Below are 22770 nucleotides of genomic sequence, written 5' to 3'. Positions count from 1 at the left end.
ATGCACCGAGGGGTCCCGGCCTCTGAGGCGTGGACGGGGTATCACCGACCGGGCAGCTGGAAGGGGTGTGGGCCCAGAGAGGAGGCTGTTCCAGGGGGTGAGCGGCCCTGCACGCCCTCTGACCAGGTGTGGAACTGCAGATGGCTTTGGAAGTGTCCCAAGATGCCTCCTCCCTCGGGGGCCGAAGGGCTCGCCTCACAACCACGGGAAACGCCTGGGCTTGGCCGGTGTCCCTCTTAGGGGAGACCCGTCATCTCACCAAGTCACTCACACTGAGATCTCTCTCTCATTTCTTCCACTTGGACGTTTGCAAGTGTGGTGTTTGTAACCTCTTGGGAAACAAGGTTTGCTTTTATTTTTCTTGCAGCAGGAATCTGCCTCTGTGCTAATTACAGACTCCCCTGCACGTGGACTGAATCAGTTTCTATTCCCAAGAAAATCGAGACCTCTAAAGTGATGGCCACGCCAGGGCCTTTGAGCCTACGATCTTTAGTCCTGTTACAGCAGCAGAGACTGGGAGAGATGCAAAGTGCCTGCTCCTCGAACTTAGAGGCCAAACATGGTGCTGGATGGCCAGGAACCTCCAGACACCTCGACTCCCTTCCTCTGCTAGGGCCGAGTTCCAGAAACCACTCACTGCTCCTGAGTGGCCAGCTCACACCCTGAGACCCCTGGCCTGCCAGGGGGCGGATGGAAAGTGCTCCCTCCCTTGTAAAAGTTTCCTAAAAACAAAGCAGGCTGGAAGTGCCTTGAGAAACCCAGACTAGAAAAACTAGGGCGAGAGTGGGGTTTTCCAGCCAGAAAGGGGGGGCGGCGCCACCAGCATCACAGATTCCTGGCACCCTGGCTGGGGACACGAGCTGGAGGGCTGCTGGGGTTCGCGGCAGGGCTGGGGCAGGCGTGTCCCCACCCCAGTGACCACGCCCGGACAGCCCACACAAATGGAACGCTGGCAGGGCCGCTCCCATGGGCGCCTGTCCTGCCCACCCAACACCCACGCTCGGGCCTCCCGTCAACAGCACTCCTAACTGAGCAAACACACCGAGCCATGGCCGGCCGGGGACATGGGGGTGCCCGGGGCTGACTCAGCAGCCAGCCGGCCAGCCAGCCACGGAGCAGCCACAGGCTTCTGGCCATCACTGACCTCCAAGGGCAGAAGCAGCCCCGACGCCCCTGACCTGCAAACTGTCTTCCCCGAGGCCGCCTGACCTCCCCGCTGCCAGGTGAAAACTGCCCTCAGCTCACTGCGTGTCATCAGAAGCCCTCTGCCTTCACGGGGTGCCGTCCTGCCCCTCTGGTCTCAAGGACACAGCCTAGCAGAAGTGTGTGCGCGCGTGCACACACACACACACATGCATACACATGCACACAGGCTCCCTGCTTACCTTCCTTCCAACCAGCCTGGCAGCCCGTTCAGCCCACAACTGCTCACCCCTCTCTTCCACGAAGGAAAGCCTTCCAGCCCAGAACACAGCATCCCCGGGGCGGGGGCGTGTCCCCCTCCCTCCCAGGGACCTGGCCTCCCTCTCTAGTCTGGGCAGAAGGAGGAAGATCCGCTAAGTGACGGACTTTGGTTCCACCAAAAAAAGCCAGGGCAACGTAAACAGGAGGGTGGGGCTCCCTGCAATCAGGTGGAGTGCAATCTGAACCCTGGAGGCAGAGGAGGAGGTGGGGCAAGGGCTTCCCTCCAGCGTGTCCCTCCCCGAGCTGAGAGGCTGATGGGAGGAGCCAGAGCCAGCCCATCACTTGACCGACGCAGTTCTAGCCTCACTTGGTTCTTCAGCACGTGAGCCAGGGCATGCCCTGCCCCAGCACCTGCTGGGGCTGTGGTCTGTGCAGCTGAGGGGGCTCCAGCCAGCGGCTGACCAGGTGCTCTGAGTCTTTAAATGCACAGAACACACCGAGCAAACAGCAGAGCCCCCTCTGATGCCAGAACATGCCGGAACTTCACAGACATCAGCACCCATCAGGGACATGGAGCACAGCCAGCAGGTCAGCACGGCCCGCCCCCCGCCCCTGGAACAGCCATCCCGGCATGCGGCACATTTGCACCGTGGAGAAAGCGTCTTTTGCTGTGGGACACACTGCAATTCTTGGGCAGGGCCCACTCTGCCTGGTGTTGGGTGGAGGAAACTGAGCAGCCCGCCTCCCCTCCAGGGAACTGGCCCACTTCACAAATAACAGTGCCACTGCGAGTAAAGGAGGGTCGGACTGACCACATTCATTTTCCTCCGAAGAGCTCACGTTGGAAGAAATGAGATGGGGGGAGGGGCTAGCTCAGCGGTGGAGCGTGTGCTTAGCGTGCACGAGGTCCTGGGTTCAATCCCCAGCACCTCCATTAAAAAAAGACCCCTAATTACTTCTGCCTCCCAAAAAACAAAAAGAAAAAGAAACGAGATTAGAAACGGAACTCTGAACGATCGGGTTTGAGGACTGGGGTGCCAGAGCGGGTGGGGTCCCCCGCCTCCTGAAAGACGGAGTCCTCAAAGCTGACCCTTCCATCCCAAGGCTGACAGCCGTGCGGAAAACACCAGCTAAGGTGCCCATGACGAGGAAGGGACGAAATCGCGGCAGTCTGGTCTCTTCTCTCCACTTCCAGCTGTGTCAGAGGGAGCCTGGGCTCGTCTCCCACTGCCTGGGGCTCGGGGCGTGCTTTCCTCCTGCAGCAGGGGCGTCACACAAGCGCTGGGATGGCCTCCAGGAGTCCGTGGCAGGGGTGCCAGCGGGCATCAGGTCTCGGCGGTGCCGCTGCAGATGGCCTCCGGGCACTCGCGCTGGGAACGCTGCCCTGTCCCCGGGTCCCAGCGGCGGGGCCCGACCATGCAGCCCACGCGGGCAGGCGATGACAGCTGAGCTCCCCTGCAACGGCGGGGTCTGTGCGGCCGACGGGGGGCTCTGGGCACCATGCTCCAAAGGGCCTCCGGCCTCCCAATGCTGCACGGGGGGATTCTGTGCCCGGGCCTCCGCAGCTAACCCAGAGCAGACCTGGAGGTTCTCCCGCATGACCCTGCGGACAGGAGGCCTGCGGCACATGGCGAGCGATCCCCGGTGCGGGGCCCGAAAGCACAGAGAAGGCACCCAGAAAGCACAACCTTATGAGGACTACGTGACAAGAGGCGGAAACTTCACAACGTGGGAGGGAAGACCAGCAGCGGTGGGGGACAGCATGGGGTCAACACGCGCACAGAGCGTCCCGCGGCTGTAGTCACAACAGCCAGACGCGCGAACAACCCCCGCGCCCAGGCGCTGCTGCGTGCGCGGACTCGCGGTGGGCCTGACTCTGACCTCACAGGCCAGCCTGGGCAGCACCACCCCCACGTCCGCAGCAGTGCGCCCACGGCCGAGAAGGTGCCGGTAGCTTCACTATGCAAGAGTTTTTTCCTTGCTGGATCAATCAGTCTTTTGTGGAACTGCATAACTTAACAATGGGCTAATTTACAGAGGTGGGGAGGGAGGCACAAGGTGGCGGCAGGGGACGTCTGCACACACCTGGTGGGGGGGCCTCACCTTTGCAGGCATTGTCCAGGTCCTCCTTTCCAAACATGAGGCCATAGCCCTGGATGGTGCCCATGTGGAACTGCAGGCGGAAGACGACGTCGCGGGTGGCCAAGCGGTATCTCTTGTGGTAGCACTTCACCTGGAAACAAGGGCACGCTGTGGACACTGGACCATGGATGACACTGGACCATGGACGAGACTTGACCATGGATAACACCAGACCATGGACAACACCGGGACAACGGACAACAGCCAGATCACAGACAGCACTAGGACCACGGATGACACTGGACCACAGACACTGGACCATGGGTGACACTAGACCACGGGTGACACTCAAGGGGCGCACAGGCAGAGCACTGCAGGAGGGCCCAGGGAGCGCCCCGCCCCCGAGTCGGGCTGCTGGCGTCACCGCCCCAGGTGTGGGTCCCTCTGAAGTACGCCGAGCTGTCCCAGCAGGGCAGGAAGCCCGCAGCCCTGCAAACTCGGGTGCACTGCACCTCTAACTCTGAGAGACATCCACAGAATGAAATTCTGTGGCCTCTTTTTCCTAGTTTGACCTGAACTCTCCGTGCTTCACCTAAAGCCTCCCTGTCCTCGGGGAAGAAGATGCTGGTCAGGACCTCCTGTAATGTGCTCGATGCTTCTCTGCAGGTTGTAATTCACACAGAGACGGAGACGCGGGGTGGAGGGGAGGGGAGGGGAGAGAGGCCTGGCTCTTAAATTCCAGTGCCAGGCTGTCCAGGCGTCCTGAGTGGTCATTTGAGACCAGCCTCCAGAAGCACCAGGGATGTGATTTGACCTTGGGCTGTTTGTGGCGGCCCAGGGTCCCGGGGTGCAGCTCAGGCCTCCGGGTTGACCGCACTGACGCACAGGGTGGAGGCACCCCTCTAGGCACCTGGTACCACCAGGGGAGGGCAGGCAGGGGAGGGGCCCTGAGCATCACTTCCCACCCCAACCTGGGCAGCGCTGGCCACGGGGAGGGCTAGAAGGCCACAGAGGGGCGGCGTGCTGCAGAGAGGGGACCCCTCTTCCCTCCCACAGCAGGGCAGGGGCTCCTCTCCAGGGCCCCCAGGGGTCTGCGGCCAGAATCAGCCTGGATTCTGCTCTCAGATGCACAGAATGGAGGGGGCACTCCCTTCACCCCACGTGCCCAGCAGAAGGGGCACCTGGAGGCTTCAGGGCCCTGCCCAGCCATCTGGAACCAGCCAACAAGAATTCTGCAGAAACGTGAAAACTTCAACTTGCTTGCCAACAGCAGATGGCTCGCCGGCCACACGTCCTCCGGCCCCTCAGCAGGGTTGGATCAGAGGCTGACTTCTCAGCTTCCTTCCAGAATGTGCTGCCTGCCCCTCACTGCACCAGGGCCCACGTCCTGCACTGACCGCTCGGCCGAGGCCCCCACCCCAGTGCCGCAGGTGAGACCCCACAGGACGGTGGTCCCCCACGAGCCTGTGTCCACGGGCTGACGCGACCCACCTGCCCTCTCCCCGTGGTGCCTTGGAAGTTAGGGCAAGAGAGGGGATGAGCTGGACAAAAGGAAAGAGAGGTTCAGAGATGCCCCAGTCTGGGCGCTCAAGTCTTTATAAACACTGAGGTGCGGCCCAGTTGCCCAAAACACGGCCTCCAGGCACTGATCTCCCCTAAGCAGGCGGCCCCAGGCCAGGCCAGCCCGCAGATGGCACCCCGGACCGCCAGCAGCGGGCCAGTGCCCATGGGCAGGTGGAGCCCGGGGGAGCCGGGGCCGGGCACCTCCCTGGGCCCAGCGAGACTTGGGTGTCTGAAGATGCCTAGTTTTTCCAGGGACAAGAAGGGCTCAGGGGGAGGGAGGGGGAGCCTCCCAAGAACAGCCCCCTCCTGAGACCTGAGCCCCCCCCGAAGCCCTCCCACTGTTTCATGGTGGATGGACCTCCCTCCCCCCTCCTTAGGGTGGACCCCCCACCTGTCCCACTCCTGGGCACCTCAGGAATGACCCCGGCTGTCTCCCGAAGGCACAGAAGACCACGGGTGTCTCCCTCATTCGGGGTCTGGGCGGCTCTGACCAGAGAGGGGATGGACCCATCCTACAGGAGCCCTGCCGGGGGGCCTCCGCAGAGCCGGACTGATCACCGTCCACGACGGCCAACCTCGGTGGCGTTGGTGACAAGAGACCAGAATCACCTGTCTACGTGCCATGGGAGAACTGCTGAAGATATCAAGTGTTGGTGACGTTGCATAAAGATTCGAGCCACCAAGGTCTGCAATTTACCCCTCATCCATCTACGTTAGCAGTTTTATTTACCTAGGTCTCCCCAGTGAGTCTCTAGGACATGGCAATCCTTGGCCTTCAGATTTTAGACTATCTGCATTTGAAAGGACACTCACAAGAGCCAGTGCTCAACTTTGCACGAGGGGAAACCAGTGAAACAGTGGGAAAACAGAGGGAAAAATTGAAACAGTGAGTGGGGCACCAAAGGCCATCGGCTGTCACAGGCCATCCTCCAAAGCCCACAGCGGAGACACACGGTGTGGGCGGGGTGGGCCTGCGGCTCGGGGAACACCCTTACTTCCTCTGGCGACACGACTTTCTCTGTTTTAAAATCACGGCCTTGCGAATTTGTGACAAGGATCAAATCAGCACCATGTAGGAACACAGTATGTGAATCCAAACATTCGCTGTATCTGCTGCGTTTTATGCACTTGTTACCAACGGCCCTGAGAGAAACATTCTCCAACAATCTGGAGCCTAAAGACTGACACATTTTAATTTTTTTAATTTAAAAAATTAAAAAAAAATTTAAATGACTGATATACTACCAGACCTGCTTAATCCTGAGGTGGCACTGGTGTGTTTTTATTTCACACTTTCCACCTACAGGAGTAAAAGCACCTTGGACCAAGGGGTATTTTCCCCACGTGCAAAACTGAGACCCAGCTCTTGGAATTGTCATTTCAAATGCAAATATTCTAAAATCTGAAGGCCAAGGGTTGATGCGTTCTAGAAATTCCAAACCAGAGGACGCGTTCCCCGGAGCACCTGCCTCAGGGTCAGAGGTCGGCCCTCTGGGGTCCCAGCCTGGTCAGTGGAGGCCCCTCTTCAGTTCCATCCTCCCTCAGTCATCAAAGCTGCCATGTGCCCCCTCCAGGAAGAGGGTCACCTGTTTCCACCCACTTTGCTGGTGGCCGTCTAGACGGCCCCAAGGAACGTGTGTCCTCAAAGACACAGCCACAGCCACACACCCTAAGGTTTCACAAGCCTGTCGGCTGCCCTGGTGTGTCAGAGTGCCTGCGTTAGCCAGGGCCAGCGTGCTTTCACTCAGATGGAGGTCACAGTGATGTCAGAGGGTGGTAGGGCCCCGCGGCCCAACGGGGGAGAAAGACGCCTGACAGCACATACTCGCAGGGCAATACACAGACAGACACACGACCGCCTCCGACAACAGCCCCCGCAGGAGCAAGTCCGGGGACCCCGGGCGCGTCCTCCGCCCGGACGTCACCCAAGTGCCCTGAGTAGGAAGCAGGAGCTACACAGGCTGGTTGCTGGGGCCAGGTCGGGGCTGCCACCACGGCGGTGGGATTCAGCGGCCACGGGGCACCAGCAGAGACAGCAAGACAAGGCACGTGTCTGAGAAATTGTTTACCAGCCCTCAGGGCCTGGACCTCGGCCAGGCTCCCGGCGGCCGCGCCCACGCGGATTCCTCAGCGAGGTTACATACCGACACGCCGGCAGACCCCAATGGCAGCGAGTCTGCTGAGCACCCGAGGGGGTGGCCTCGAAAATCTGGCCCTCGGGCGAGCACAGTGCAAAGACGGGGAGGTGGGGTGGGGGTGTGCAGAGGGAGGGAGGGACAGCCCTCCCGCCAGCCCCCCAGGGGAAGGGAGGAAGGACGGAGCCCTCCACCTTCCCACACAGTGTTCCCAACCCACCAGAGCGGACGCGGCCTTACCTCTCGGAACTCGACCCCTGAGACCCGTGTTAACCGGTCTTGACACAGAATCCCAGGGGCGGGAAGTGGGCGGCCCTGTAAGCAGAGGAGATGAGCCCACAGACCCCGTGAGGATGCGGGGAGGAGACGGCACCTGTGACAAGGATGCATTCACCAAACTCCAGGAGGGAAAAATCCGAGGACAATGTCGTCTCAGAACGGTGGCCGGGGCCGCCAGCCGGCCCGGGGAGCCCCTCCTGCCGTCCAGAGCCCAGCACACACCAGACAGACAGCCTGGCCGAGCCCTCAGCCCCTGTGGTGGGAACTCAGACACTCATTCCCTGCAGCTAGGTGTCCGTCCAAGTCCCGGCCTCTGCCAGGTTCTCGCTGAGAGATGAAAACGCCTGTGTATTTGAACCTTTACACAGAAAAGGCCCTGAAGCGTCCCCTCCCCCGACGCAGCTTCCTCCACTCGAGGGCCGTCTGCTGGGTCCACAGAGGAGGACGCCAGGCGCTAACTGGCCAGAATGCAGGACCAGGCAAACCAAAGTTCACCCGAGCTGGGAGAGGCTGGGAGGAGACGTGCAGGAGGGCAGCTCAGGCCGCCCCCAGGACGCTCTGCCACTGCGAGGGACATTCCGGGCACCTGCCCTTCCCGTGCGGTTTCTCGGGCTGTCTTCAGGTGGAGCCAACAGCCCTGGGGTTTCGAGCAAGGAGCCAATGTACTGCGCTCTGAGTGTGGCTGCGCTGACACCCGGGGCCTGTCCCCGAGTGCCTCTTCCTCCCCAGGCTGGGATCACCACTCCCGCCGTGACTGTCCCGGCGCGAGCCTCCCGTGTGTCTCTGTGCACAGGTGAGCACGCACGAGGATCCGCCGGCTCGTCCCACTCTACAGCTGGAATCTAAACTCGCGGGAGTGGGGGCTGCGTGTGACTCACCCTCTCGTCCTCTAAGAATGAACGAGCGGTCAGGTCACAGCCCGGGGCGGGGGGAGGGGGGAACAATGAGCCCGATTTCACCGCTGATCTCACTAGGGCAGGTTTACTTGATGGACACAAGTATTAGGAACTGAATTCTGTCCCCCCCAAATTCATACACTGAAGTCCTAAAGGTGATTAACATAAAATGAGGTCGTATTGAGGTGGGGCAACCCCATGGGACTGGTGTCCTTGTAAGCAGAGATGACACAGACACGCAGAGGGAGACCCCGTGAGGACTCAGGGAGGAGACAGTGTCTGCAGGAGACACCAGCCCTGCCGACACCTTGCTCTTGGGCTCCGGCCTCCAGGATGGGGAGAGGATGATCACGGGTTGTCTGAGCCCCCAGGCAGCGGGACTTTGTCCTGGGAGCGCGGGGAACACCAACATGGGAGGTCACAGCTACCTGGAGGCCTCCTCGATCAGTAAACCAAACCTCCTTTCTACAAACGGCACAAGGGGAACCCACCCTGTGTGATGGAAAAGTACGCCTTTCCAGCTGTAACTCACATCCTCCTCCTCCCATCTGATAATGCTGCAAAAATAAGTGCAGAGTGTGCAAAAGTGAACAGTAAACACAGGAAGTACAAAGCAAGTCATAATGCACTCCCAAAATTCTCTGCATTGGGAGAGCACAGAGGTGTGGGAGGGGCTGGCCTACGGAGGGGCTGTGTGCTGGGAAGGGTCTGGGAGACCCTATCTGCCTGCCGGCATCTCTCCCAGGAACAGAAAACCACGGAGATGTCTTTATGTTGGAAACATTCCCCCAGGAGGCTCCCGAGCCCTCGAGCTGCCGGGGTGCCTGCACCTCGACTTGTGCTGTGATGCAGACGGGCCTGGACACGTGTCCCTAAAGCAGCACCACGGCTGGTCCCCTGGGGAAGACAGTGGCCCACAGTGCTTGTGGGCTGTGGGCCTGCCCAGGGACTCCAGCCGGGGGTGGGCTCTGGACTGTCAGGTGTGGACGGGGCCCCGGGCGGAGCGCCCCGTCAGCTCACAGGGCTGGGCAGCGGTAAGACCGGTGGGTTGGGGCCTCCTGGGGTCGGGGGTCTCCCGAGGTGGAGGCCCCCAGGCCAAGCCGCAGCAGGCCCAAGGTCACATCGAGTGGCCTTCACCCCGCCAGCTACGCTGACCCATCGCGTCCTCACGAACCCCCATGTGGTTCCCATGCAGCAGGGGGGCTCGGGTCTGGACAGTGACCCATCCAAGGCCACCCAGTCCCTTTAAGCCGCAAACCTGGCGGAAGCCCAGGCATGGGCCGAGGCCTGTCCTGGCCAAATCCGCTGTGGCTGGAGCGTGCCTTCAGTCGGAGACCAAGGGCTTTCTCCCCTGACCACCGCGCCTCCAACTCAGTCCTGCGGCGGGGACCCTCGGGTGTAGCTCAGTGCATCGTCAGGACACGGGAAAGAGCTTCGGTAACACCACGCTTCCCAGAAGCAAGCTGCAAAAGCCCTGAACCACCCAGCTTCAGTCTCGCAGGACAGCTAACCCCCACAGTGGCACCCTCAGGGTCGGCGCTGCGCCTTTCACACCCCGCCCAGCGCCTTGCGCCCGGCCTGAGGGCACGTCCTCCTGGAGCCCCTGGCCCGCCAGCCTTGTCTGGCAGGACCATCTCTGCGGGGCTCTCCGGATCCCCTCCTGGAGATGACCACTCCCCAGGCTCCTCCAGGACAAAGATGTCCCCCCACCCCCCCCAGTGCCAGGGCCCCACGCAGACACTCAGAAAGCTACCAACATTCAGAAAGGGCTGCTGGACAAATGAATTAATGGGAAGGAAGGAAGGGGAAAGGGAGGGACGGAGGCAGGGCTGGTGAGGCCCCCAACAGGCCCTTGGCTGACAACGGGCCCTTGGCCCAGGCAAGGGGAGGACCTGCAGCCTCCAGCCCACAGTCAGGCGCTCCTTCTGGGAGAGGACCCCACGACCTGGTGTGGGAGTCACCCGCCACGTCCCGGGCTTTTGGCCACCTCCCTCAGGCCATCACAAAGGGACTTGGGCCCTTTGTGGGTCCACAGACCCACCATAGACCCCAGCGAGCCCCCAGCCTGGAGATGCTGGCAGCAGGCTCTCCCCCAGGCCATGGGCTGGAGGCGAGGCCTGGAGCCAGCGGCTGGGTGCCCATCACAACAGCAGCCTCGCCGTTCTCTCTCGGCCTCTCTGGGTCTTCTGGCCTCCTTCTGGCTGGAGGACTAGAGCCGGGGCCCAGAGCCGGGGGGCAGACTACTAATGATGAATGAACACTTTCCATCTGCATCTACGCCTGGGAGGCCTGGGTCACGTAAAGACGGGCATTACGGTCGAGAAGTGGGAACCCGGAAAGAGCAGTGGCTGGGTTAGGACTTCAACTTCAAGGGTGCACATTGCAAGTAGCCTTGTTTACTCCCTTTGTTAAAAAGGCTGTACTCACTCTGTAAAGAAGGTCATTTGCCTCATTTTTTTTAGAGTCCACATATAAGTGTATCATAGGGTATCTGTCTTTCTCTGTCTGACCAACTTCACTTAGTATAGAACCTCTAGGTCCATCCATGTTGCTGCAAAAGGTATTATTTCTTTTTCATGGCTGAATAGTATTCCACTGCAAAAGCAGGAACAGACTCACAGACACAAAAAAAACTTATGGTCACCAAAGGGGGAAGGGGGTTGGGATACACTAGGAGCTTGGAATTTGCAAGTACAAATTACTGGATATAAAACAGATTAACAACAAGGTCCTACTGTACAGCACAGGGAACTATATTTAATTTCTTGTAATAAATTATAATGAAAAAGAATCTGAAAAGGAACAAGTATGTGTAACTGAATCGCTATGCTGTACACCAGAAACTAACACTGAATCAACTATATTCAATTTAAAAAAAAGCAAACAAAAACCTGCACAGCTTTACTCAAAAAATCAACCAACTGCCTAAAGAGAAAGGCTTGCTTCTCACTCTTCCTGTGGGTTTTCTCTGGGTGGGGGGATGGCGGGGGCCTTTGGGGTGTGATGTGGGAGAGCGGGGCAGGGGACCACTCACCATGACGTCCCCCTTCAGGAGCTGGGCCGGCTCCACGGAGATGCAGACCCTGCCTTGGTTTTCTGGGCCAACGTTGCTTCAGAACAAACAAAAAGGTTCGTTGTCACAGGGTTCGTGATTTAGTGGGAAGAATGCATTCTGAGAACAGCAGCCCCATGATGGACATCACACAAGGTACCCTGCTCCGCCCAGGAACCCAAATCCTTAGACTCTCCCCTGCGGAAATGGGTCCAAAAGGTGCGAAAAAGCCATGGGGCCGGCAAGGTCCTGGGGGCAACACCAGAGACCCCAGGCAGCGTGGAACCCAGGGGCGTTCACAGCCCCGCTTCTGTAATAAGCTAAGAGTGTGACCACCCGCGTGTCACCAACGCCCGGGTCCAACAGGAGTCCAGACACGTGGTAACAGCTCCTTCCGAGCAATGAGAAGCCTTTTTTTCACCTTTGTTCATTTTCCATCAATGTGCATAAAATGCTCATCCAAACAGAAACAAACCCAATCAAAAAGATCTAGAAACTCATACACATTCTGGAAATGTGTGCCTGCCCTTTGTCTAAACGCAAAAAGGAGAGAGAGGCAAATTGTGGTCGGCCCCCAAATGAGAGCCGTATCCGATTCCTTCCATGCAGCATGGGGCCCCTCAGCCCCACTCCGGTCCCAGCGTCCGGGCCCCTGGATGGAGCCAACCGCTGTGACAGTAGCAAGACGCCTGCCAGAGGTATGGCGGAGGTCCCCCACCTCGGCTTCCCGGGCGGCTTCCTGGGGGTCCATCTGGGCTCTGCCACAGCCCCCGCCCCCGCCCTGCAGTGGGACCCCCGCCCCCACCCCACCCCCACCCCCCACTCCTGGCCAGGCCCCTCACTCGCTCTTCAGTGCTCCCACGCAGGCAACCCACTCACTAGATCCCCGATGTGTACACCAGCTGCATGGCCTGGTAGAGCTTCAGAAAGGGCCGGCAGGCTGAAAGACACACAGAGTGCTCTGTAAAGATGCGAAGCCAACAGGCGAACCGCAGTCTGACGGACGGATGCGTGGACAGAGGGGAGCCGGGGCCTGCCCTCGAGGCCTGGGGCAGCAGCACTGGAGTCACCCACAGCGAGGGACACCGCGCTCCCGGGGCAGGTCCCGCTCCCCTCACTGGCCACCGGTGCCCCTGATAGGCAGGTCGGCCCTGCCGCACCCTGGCAGCTTTGTGTGGTCAGGGGCCAGGGGAACTGAGGACCAGCCCCCGGCGTGGACATCTCAGGAGGGAACGGGAGGCAGGGCCGGCACTGGGAAGCAGGTGTGGAGACACTCACCTCCACCCGTGTCGAAGTTCGGGGTCCCGTGCAGGATGACGAAATGCAGGAACAGGGGTGACGCGTTCATCTTCACCGTTCCTGACAGGAGCCCGCTGAGAAACTGAACGTACCTGCGGAGGGCAGCGGCTTAGAGTGCCCGTGAGGTCCCTCCCGCCCCCACGCCCTGGGGGGGCCCCCTGGGGAGGAGGGAGGAGCCCTAGGAGAGACCTCAATGTGACTGCTCACAGCCGGGAGGGGTCCCAGCACCCCAGGCTCTGGTCCCCGCCCTGGAGCGCAAACCAGGCCCAACACCCGTTGAGAACCTCCGGGCCCCCACGCTGACGTGGCCCACGACCTGGACACAGAACCCTGGGCACCACCTGCTCTGCACCCCAAGCACCGGGCACCACCTCTGTCCACGGAACCCCAAGCCAGGCAAGGCCAGGGCATGGCACTGTCACGGTCCCCAGGCCGGGAGACGGGACAGCAGGAGCCCTGCGGTCCCATGCACGTGTTCTCTGAACCAGCTCACACCTCTGAAGTCACCCAACCCATCTCTCATCCTGCTCTCCCTGGGAAACCCAAGGCACGGGGGTCCGCACTCCGTGACACATCTGATGGTGAGGGCCCCCACATGAGCTCCTGCATTGCCCTCCTGCCCTCTGCCTTCTCCTCCTCTGTGCCTGCCCTCCCCACGGCCTGTCTCACCCTGCTCTCTGAAGACCCTGCCGGCTGACAGCCCTGTGGGTGCACCTGGCGGTCCAGAGAGACCCTACCCAAGGAGTGCTTCCCCCTTGCTCCTCCCGGGACACGAGGTGCTGGCTGTGACCCCAGGTGGGCGCAGACCTGCCGGGATCTCACACACAGCCTGGCCTCAGCCTCTCCCTCCCCCTGCAGCGCCTCACTCCGGAGCAAACCAAAAGCCCACGGTACGCAGCACCTCCGTGCACCTCGGAACCCCAACGCCGACACAGAACCCCCCAGGTGCAGGGAGGAGGCGCCCGCTGACTCATGGGCTCCTCCATGCCCCCCCACCCCGTCCACTCCCCCTGGAGCCAGGGACCCCCGCCCCATGACTGGGACCCCTGCCAGGCTCAGCGTACTTATGCTAAGAAACTTGTCTGCTTATTTCACTCAGCATACTGTCCACCCACGTTGTCACAGGTGGCACATTTTCATCCATTTGTTACGGCTGAGTCCTCTTTCACGTGTGTACACCACATCTTCCTCGTCCACTCATCCCCGGAGCGACACCTGGGTGCTCCGACATCTCAGCTGCTGTGGACGATGCTGCAGTGAACACGGGGTGGAGGCGTCTCTTCCAGGTCCTGCTTTCATTCTTTCAGGTGTACAGCTGGGATTGGGGCTGCTGGGTCACACGGCAGTTCTGTTTTTAATATTTTGAGGATCCTGCAACACCGTCGCCCACAGTGGCTACACCAGTTTAGATCCCCACCCACAGTGCACGAGGGTCCCTTCCCACCACGTCCCCGCCGACGCTCGTTTTCTCATCCTTTTGATGACGGCCATCTGAATGGTGGGAGGTAGCGTCTCTTCACATTGTGTCAGTCATATATATGGAATCTTAAAGAGCCAAACTTTTAAAAAAAGAAAGGGAAATGGTGGTCCCCAGGGTCTGGGGGCTTGGGGACAAGAGGGGTTTGAGGGTACAGACCTGCACGGAGGAGGAGTGAGTCCTGGAGGTCTCCTCACAGGACGGGAATGCATCACATCAATGTGTGTATGCCTTAAACTTACACAACGCCACATGCTGGGCACACTCACATTTTTTAAAAGTATCTGATTGACCCCAGCAATTCAGAGGCAGTCCGTTATCTCAAGCTGCTTAATTTGCAAGCAAAGCAAACAGAACAAGAAGGAAATTTCTAGTAAACTGTAAAAACAGAAGTTTAAAACCTCCACTTATAGTAGAGGGAGGGTAGATCTCAGGGATACAGCACATGCCTAGCACTCACGAGTCCTGGGTTTAATCCCAAGTGCCGCCTCTAAAGATAAAGCAATAAACCGAATTACCCCCCCACACACAAATAAGACCAAAAAACCCCCTACCTATAATCTATCCTTTTAGAAAAAACGTTAGAACATTGGCTTCAGCTTGGGTGTCCTTTGCAGTGTTTCCACTTTCCGGGTGGCAGATGCCCCTCTTCCCTTTCGGAGACCTCACCGCAGGATGGCAAGGCTGGATGGAAGCCCTGGGTGGTGGGCGGCCCCGTGGCCGGGCCGTGGCTGCAGGGATGGATCACCAGGTGGCTCCACTCGGCTTCTTGTCCCACCTTCTAGCCGGACAGCAGGTGTCTTTATTCTCCTGTTCAGACGTGAGGACACAGGTGTCCATCCTCTCATGCAGACTGAGGGACACGGGTGTCTCCATCCTCAGGACCCATCTGCCTGCTTATCACCCAGTGCACACCCTGCAGTTTGCAGGCCCTGCAGCTCCCTGGTCTTGAGCACAAGAGAAGGGACCACGGACGTGGTCATCGCCGGCTCCAGAGAGCGGTCGTCCTCCCTGCAGTGCCAGGCAGCCCTGGTCACAACCCTTGACCCCTCGGCCTCCTCATGGCCCAGCCAGTGTGTCTCCTCTGTGGGCACCTGGCTGCTCGCTCCGCCTGCACTGGTCACTCCGGACAAGGTGGCCCTTCACTCGGGGACCCATGAGCACACAGACCAGGTGTCAGGAAGGAGGGGTGGTGGTCAGTTTGTTTCACATTTTTGTGCACGTACGGAGGGTCCTCCACTTCCACTGACACAGCCCGGCCACCACTGCCACCCAGCAGCCAGAGGGAGCATGGACGTTGCTTCTTTCGGGTGAGGAGGGTCAAGGGTCAGGGTGACGGCAGAAGAAGACCGTTTCCCTGCAAGCTCCCAGAGCCCAGGCCGTGCTTCCAGGGGTCAGAGACGGAACTGAGGTGGGCATCCCCCTGCCTGGGCCCCGGGCGCACTGCCCAGTGGGGCCAGTTCCTCATGGCATTGCACCAAAAACCCTCCTCTTGAAGCAGCTCATGTGTAAATTCTCACCTGCCCATTTCAGACGTCTGCTGTGCATGCAGACTTCTCACCTTTCTAGGTGAATCAAAGACATAAAGTGTTAGGATGAAATGCAGCCGAGTTCTTCCTCCCCGCGCTTCCTTTGTCGGGAAGAAACACAAAGTCATTTTGTAAGTCAGTGTTTCCTATTCATGAAGCGCCACTTCCCGGCGATCCTGCTGCCTGACCTTGTGGAGCTGAAGTCGTTGCAGGCAACTTGTTCACAGGATGCGATGCAGCCGTAACTCCCGAGCCCCAGGCCTGGATTTTGTGACACTGCAGTTTTACCACCCGGTTGTTAGACACCTGACCGGGATCGGAACGGCCTTTTAGGAAAATCTCCGGAGAGAAGACCTGCACGTGTGCCCTCTGCACCTTCCCTGCTTCCCATCCAAGGTCCTCTCGGACACTCACGGCATCGTGTCAAAAACGGGAGAAATGGGGAGGGTGTCGCTCAGGGGTGGAGCGCGTGCTTAGCAGGCACGAGGTCCTGGGTTCCATCCCCAGCCCCTCCTCTAAAAATAATTCAGTAAAACTACCTACCTCCCCTCCATCCAAAATGACAGAAATATTCCAAACCACATAATCCTACAGCCTGGGGAACTTTCGGCTACTAGACACCCAGGAATCCTGGGGTGTACCCGGACTTTTGGCTTCCCCCTCGCCTCACAGAGGGGACATGGGAACCACCCCACCGGGGTCTCCCCAGGGTCCCTTCTTGTCCGCACCCCTGCGAGGGGTTTGCTGCCCCAAAGGAGCCGGTCACCCGTCATCCCCCACCGCTCTCAGAGGGGGGACCCCAGAAGCGTGTGCCGTCTTGCTCCTTCTGGGAACAGGGAAGTGGGAGAAAGGGTGAGCTTGCCACCACTTCACTCATCGCTCCCGCCGGGCTGTGCTGACGAAGGCCGGAGAAGAAGTTTCTTTTCTTAATTCCCCATCAAACTGAAGGGGCCTCCATGTTCATGGGCCACGCTGACGCAGCAGGGCCGTCGGCCTCCGCTGGAGGCCGCCCCGGGGCTTCCACCCGCTGCCCTCGGTCTGCTCAGGTGACAGGTGCGGGGAGAGGGCACCCCCGCCCAGAAACCCCACTGGGAACCAGCGACTTCCAAGGGGCCTCTGTTGCCACAGGCCGCCTGCTCGGTGGCTTTTAGGAGGAAGGCACAAAGTGACAGAGAATCTGCCATCCGTCAGACGGGCCTCCGGCCTCCCAGGCCCATAAACTAATCACGTGAAGGCTGGAGGAGCCTTGCTGCCAGGCTCCGAGCTTCCAGAACCACAAGCCTCAGCTCATGAATCCACTCTCACCACCAGACTGGCTTTGAGATGGTTTCCTGAGCTCAGTCCTGAAACGGCCTGCAAGGCCTGCCCTCGGGGCCATCTGGGGCCACAGCCACGGCTCCCACCCTGGCCTGTGCCCGCGGACATGGTCACCACGCCTCCTGGAGGTCTCAGATGCTCCTGCATTGCTTCGCTCAGTTGTGACCAGCTGGATTATGGTGTGACCAGCATCTTCCCCGGCAGGCGCTGGGCGGGGTGACCTGCGGGGCTGGAGATGAGCCTCGGAGTGCAAACGTAATCCACGCCGCCCTGACCACTCGTCAACGCTCCGGCCTCCATCCTCACTAGATGCACCATGACTGGGGCACGTCAGAGGGAGAAGTTTCCCTCCTCCATCAGTGCTGTTAATAAGCTGCAGGGAAGGGTGACCAGCACCCGTCCCCAGTGAGCACTGCGCTCTGGGCTGCACTACCCCTGCTCACCCTCCCGCTGGGGCGCGTACAAATGTCACCGTTCTAGAAAAAGCTCAGCCCAGAAATGACACTCTCTGGCTCAAAATAGAACACGGGGCCGTTTAACTGCAAGGCTAATAAAATCCTGGTTTTCCTCGGTGACTCACGTGTCCCACGGTCCCACACCCACAACACATGCCCCAGCCGCGAGAATCTCCCAGGATGGAGCAGCAGGAGCCTCTGCGGTCCCCGAAGCTCCTTCCCCAGTGTAAACATCACGACTCGGCCCTGGACCAACACACCTGTGGCCCTGCCTCCCCCCAGGTGCGGCTGGAACTTTCTGTGCCCTGCATCTGTGGGCCCAGCCCTCAGCCCTGGGGAAACAGACGTGAGCTCAGGAAAACCGTCTCAGTAACTGTTCACTTTACAGTGAAAACACGGTGACCGTGTCCTTAGCCCCCTGGCCCCACCTGCAGAGAAAGGGTGTCTGCCAGGCACGGGCTGCCGGCACCCGGCGCTGCTCCACGGGCCTGAGGGCGGCGTGGCTCACCTGGGTGGGGCCTGCTCCCCGGCCCCCCGCAGCTTCTGCCTCTGAGGCTAACGCCGGGCGCAGGGGCCACCAACCCCAAACCTGCATGTGTCCACACTCGTCCTGGAGAGCGTGCGGCTGCATCCCGCCGCCCGCAGCCACCCTGGCAGAGGCTGCGTGGCCCCCCGCTCAGCTCAGATGCAGCTCCCTGCCCCTGGTCCTGGAGGCAGGACACCAGCCAAGTGCACGGAGGGACCGATGACTGAGCGCAGGGAGGGGCCCTGGGTCCACGCCAGAGCCGGCCAGGGCGGGTCATGATCCACCCCGGATCCACCCCGGGCACCGACCACCACCCCTCCTGCCTCGGCCGCTCCCAGGAGGCACCCCCTCCGCCCCGATGTCCTCAGGTGTGAGGCCTCGTCGGCCTTTGCGCTCTGACTCTGGGACGACACGCATCATTTCTGGGAAGGCTGCATCAAAGTCAAGACTTTGTCATCATAGAACTTCTTCATGGCAAATCTGTCGAGGGCCTGGTCAGCACTGGGGAGGCAGAGGGAGAGAGTTAGCCCCACGGCCACCATGGGGGCCCCCAGGCTGCTCTGAGGGACCCGCACCCTCAGGAGCCCCACTGCCCGGCACACCCACTCAGCACCTCCTCTCGGGCCTCTTCCCCCGCCAGAAGATGAGGGGCCGAGGGGGCCAGGCCTGCAGGGTCTGAGTCCCTTCTGCTGGGCATCACTGGGCCCCACGCATGCTGGCAGGGGGTCGCCCACCCCTGCTTCCCACAGGCGGGCTCAGGCCCGGCGTCCACTCTCCTGCCACATGGGCGCCACATGGGGGCAGCATCAGTGGGCTCTGCGGAGGCCAGCAGGCACACCCAGGCCTCTGGACCAGGAGGGGCCCTGCACGCCCTGCGGTTGGTGCCGCCCACCAGCCCCACGAGGCGAGTCTGGGACCCGCAGGGGACACTCTGAGTTCCAGTCTAGGAACACCTTGAGATGGGGAGAAGGCTTCAGCTGGTGGGGCGGAGAGCTGACAGAGGCCATGTCTCCGAAGTGACCGCCACAACGGCCACTCGGTTCTCCAACAGCCCACGGGACCTTAAACTCCAGCCACACGGGGCCCACAGGTTCACCCCAGACGGGCACTCATGCAGCTTCCTGATCTGACCTCAGCACAAGCCGAGGGGCAGGACGCACAAAGTCCTCAGATCACCTGAGCCCAAAGCTTCCTTGAAACCCTGATCACACACAATGTGGCCCTTCCCTGGACTGTGTGTGTGTGCGCGTGCCCCTTCCGGAAAACGGGGCGTGCAGGAACGTGGACACCAGAAAGACCTAGACAAGCACGCAGAGATAGGTGCACAGATGGGCTGCTCACGTCCGTCTAACAAGGGGCTGGGTGGGGCCTGCACGGAGGCAGGGGTAGGTGCAGGCGCCCTGAATATCTAAGACTCTGCATGTGCATGTGTTTTAAGTCACAAAGCAGAGTTCCATACCCACACGTGCATCTCTAAGCCTTCGGTCCCCTGGAATTCACTTCTACTAAACGCTGACACTGCATTGTGGCCAGCATTCAAGACGTCAGAACCGACGCTTTATCGACCCTCATCTTCCTGGGGCCATTACAAGAATGTTCATCCTCCTTCATGACCTGAAGTGTCTGCTCCAAGATGTGCACGGTGTGTGGCAAAGGCCTTCCAGACATCTGCTCCTTAGGACTGCTCTGCTTCTGGGAAGAACGTGTAAGAGGAAGTGGTAGGAATGACTGAGATGTTCTTACTGTGTGTCTGGCTGGGGCGTGATGCTGTGCACCAGAAACTGACACATTGTAAACTGACTACACTTTGTTTTTTTTTTTTTTAATGTGGGGAAAAAAGATGTGCTGGTGAGAACGCATGCATCTCATGCATGCATTAGGGACACAAGATCACAGAAGGAAGCAACCAAAATTCTAAAGAAAAACTTCAAACGACCCGGAGAGGCAGTGTCAGTAAATGCTTAAATACATGACACCCTGCACACCGAGCGGTGAACGGTGCAGCCACTGAAATGATGTCAGGAAAGACATTTAGGAAGGAGCGTTCGTTGAGGAAAGCGGGTTACAGCGAGCGTGGTGGGTCACTCCGTCTTAGGGAGGGGGCACCAGCGTCACCCCCACCGGTACCAGCACGGCCGCTGGGCTAGTGTCACAGCATCCTGCGAGGCACCAGCGTCGAGCCCACTTCCCAGGGGAGGCCCCGAGGCTCGGAGCCGCCCACGAGGGCCTCCTGACAGGCGTAGCTGAGACGCACTGACTATTTGGAAAGAGCAGGGCTTTTAAGGAGGGTATCGGTGATGTGCTGTGAGTGAAAAAGCTGCGTGTCCGCGCTTTCCATAAACGCGGGCCTGCCCAGGGCGCCGGAATGCTGGCTCCGGACAGAGCCGCCCTGTCGCGGGCAGAGACGAGAGGTGTGCCCCGCAGCCCGCCGGGCGGAACCGGCTCCCTGACCGAGTCCCTGGCTTGTCGAGGGAGGCGGGGTGACCAGGAAGCCAGGTGGTCTGCACACACAGGTGCTGAGTGTCCCCAGGAAGGGCTCTGATTTGCACCGGGGGGTTGGGCTTCCTGCCTGGCAAGCATGGCCCGCCCCCAGTGTGTTTCCAGAGAAAACACGTGGAAAGTCAGGTTTCACTCCCAAATACGAGACAGGGAGGCTGATGGGCCGATGTGAATGGGCCTGGATCCCGTCAGAAAGGAGGGGTTCATGCCCTGCGAGGGGCTGCTGAACGCAGCCTCAGTTGCAGACGCAAACCCACGGGGACATGCATGTGGTCCCCCACCCTATGGACCCCGTCGTCCCCAGGGGCCCGGACCCCTCCCGCTCATGGGCCATGAGACTGCGAGCGAGCTGCCTGCGCCCGCCAGGCCCCAGTGTCTTCACCTCTGAAGTGGGAGTGAGGACTGCCCTGCCGTGACGGTGCACAGAGCGCAGGTGAGCAGTGACACGGCCCCGCCCTGGCTCTGCTAACTCGCTTCATCTCCCGCAGAAGGACCCGGGGTGACCCTCGCCCCACACCTAGGAAAGCGTCTCTCTCACGGCCGGACGCCCCGAGCTCGCGGCCGGGTCTCCGGGCACCCAGGACGCGCCGAGCACACGGCCGTCCTCGGCCTGCAGGTCGGGTCCTGGCCGCGCCGCCTCCCCCCCATGCCCAGGGCAGCGAGGACACCCTCCTACCTGGCGGAGATGTTGGTGAAGTGCATGTAGGATGAGATGACCACTCTGATGCGTCCCTTCCAGCCCTGCAGGAGGGGAGAGAGGTGGTCAGAGCGGGGCGCAGCCCTTCACCCCGTGGCGTGGCGTGGAGCCTGTCTGGAGGGGAGCGTCCTCTGTGCAGACCTGCCCTGGGGCGGGGCACACGCCTACGGGAGGCCGCTGGCCGGCAGCCGGCTGAAGCAGGTGCTCCCTGGGCATCCAAGGATGCCCCCCAGGCTGGTCTGCACAGAGGCGGCCACTCGGTTCCCCGTGTCCCAGTGAAGCCGGGGCAGAAGCAATGGACACGACTCATGCCCCACGCACAGGCCCAGGGCTCGGAGGGCTGCACACACGGCCCAGAGGAGCAGGAAAGCCGAGCCCAGCCAGCCGCCAGCATCACAGAGGACCAAGGAGCCCAGACAGGGCAGCCCGGCAGGACCGAGGTCTCTGCTACCACCATAAGCTGGCTGCAGGCACCTGGGCTCCGTGACGGGCCCCCTCCCCCTGGTGGAACCAGGGACCACCACCTTCCGGAACACACCGCCACGACCCCGGACAGCGGTCGGCAGACCAGCCACCTCTGCCCATGCCCGGAGCACCGGCCACCTGTGAGTTAAGAGCTGTTTTTACACTTTCAAACAGCTGAAGAAAAACCGAAAGGATGCCATTCCAATGACACATAAAGTCACGTGAACGTCACACGTCGGTGTCCCCGGGGAAACTCTGTCAGAACACGGCCACGCCTGGCTGCTCAGGAACCTCGGGGCTGTGTCCACCGGCGACAGGAGGTGTGACGGGCCCACGGGGCCCAGAGCTGTGGGTGCTCGTCTGGGTCTCTCCAGAACAGTGGGCAACAGCCCTGGTCCAGAATCACGTGGGCCAGACGGCTGTGCCACCAGCACGCAGGTCCCCGGTGCGTCCTGGACAAGGGAGGACGGAGGACACTTGGGGCTGGATCCTGACACGTGAACGGCATCAGGAGCATCCTCCCCTCGGCCTCATGACCCCCGTGTCCTCGTGGACACTCAGTGCACTGGGGCAGACGCACAGCCAGCCGTCCACACTGGACCCCAGCACCTGCAGCTGGAACCGTGCACCCCCTGGGGGGCTTCTGTTGTCAATCCCTGCACGTAGACAGCACCTCCGCCCAGTTTGCATCCGCGGGGGCCTCCGCGCGGCTGTCCCCAACCACCAGCCACTGTTTCCGGGGCACTGCTGACGAGCAGGAAGTCTTCAAGCACAAGCAACCGTCTCTGGGACTTGAAGTTTTCATCTGGATCACTGATCGCAGGATTCGCCGTGAACATTCCTCTCCAATGACTCCAAACTCAACGGTGCAGAGGGGGCGAAACCATCCAGAAGAATCGCGGGGTGGTTCTGCTCAACCGGTACCAGCGAGTGAGGGGAGTCTGGGGACACATCCCCGTGAACGCCACCCCGTGTACCCACCTGGGCAGGGCCGTGGCAGGCTGGCCCGTCGGCCCCATGCACTGGGCCCTCTCCTGGGAGGAGGGGCACACCTGCAGGCCCAGCACGTCTGGACAGACGTCCACAATATCCCGC

The 22770-nt window shown here is 60.6% G+C and overlaps 1 protein-coding gene across 1 annotated transcript in view; it reads right to left on the bottom strand.

Moving 5' to 3' along the window:
• The window catches only part of LOC141575571 (tensin-3-like), a 99120-nt gene that overhangs the window by 37715 nt on the left and 38635 nt on the right, over positions 1–22770 (bottom strand). Inside the window, exons 6-10 of the mRNA XM_074355071.1 lie at positions 21190–21254; positions 12690–12802; positions 12291–12351; positions 11394–11469; positions 3508–3637 (exon numbers count right to left, since the gene is read on the bottom strand). Of these exons, the coding sequence (XP_074211172.1) occupies positions 3508–3637; positions 11394–11469; positions 12291–12351; positions 12690–12802; positions 21190–21254 (445 nt within the window). The remainder of the gene's footprint in view (positions 1–3507; positions 3638–11393; positions 11470–12290; positions 12352–12689; positions 12803–21189; positions 21255–22770) is intronic.

The sequence above is a fragment of the Camelus bactrianus genome, chromosome 29 (genome assembly GCF_048773025.1).
Source record: "Camelus bactrianus isolate YW-2024 breed Bactrian camel chromosome 29, ASM4877302v1, whole genome shotgun sequence".
In the NCBI taxonomy this organism is placed as follows: domain Eukaryota; kingdom Metazoa; phylum Chordata; class Mammalia; order Artiodactyla; family Camelidae; genus Camelus; species Camelus bactrianus.
The sequence above is the reverse complement of the archived record's forward strand: the minus strand, read 5'-3'. Positions and strand labels throughout refer to the sequence as shown.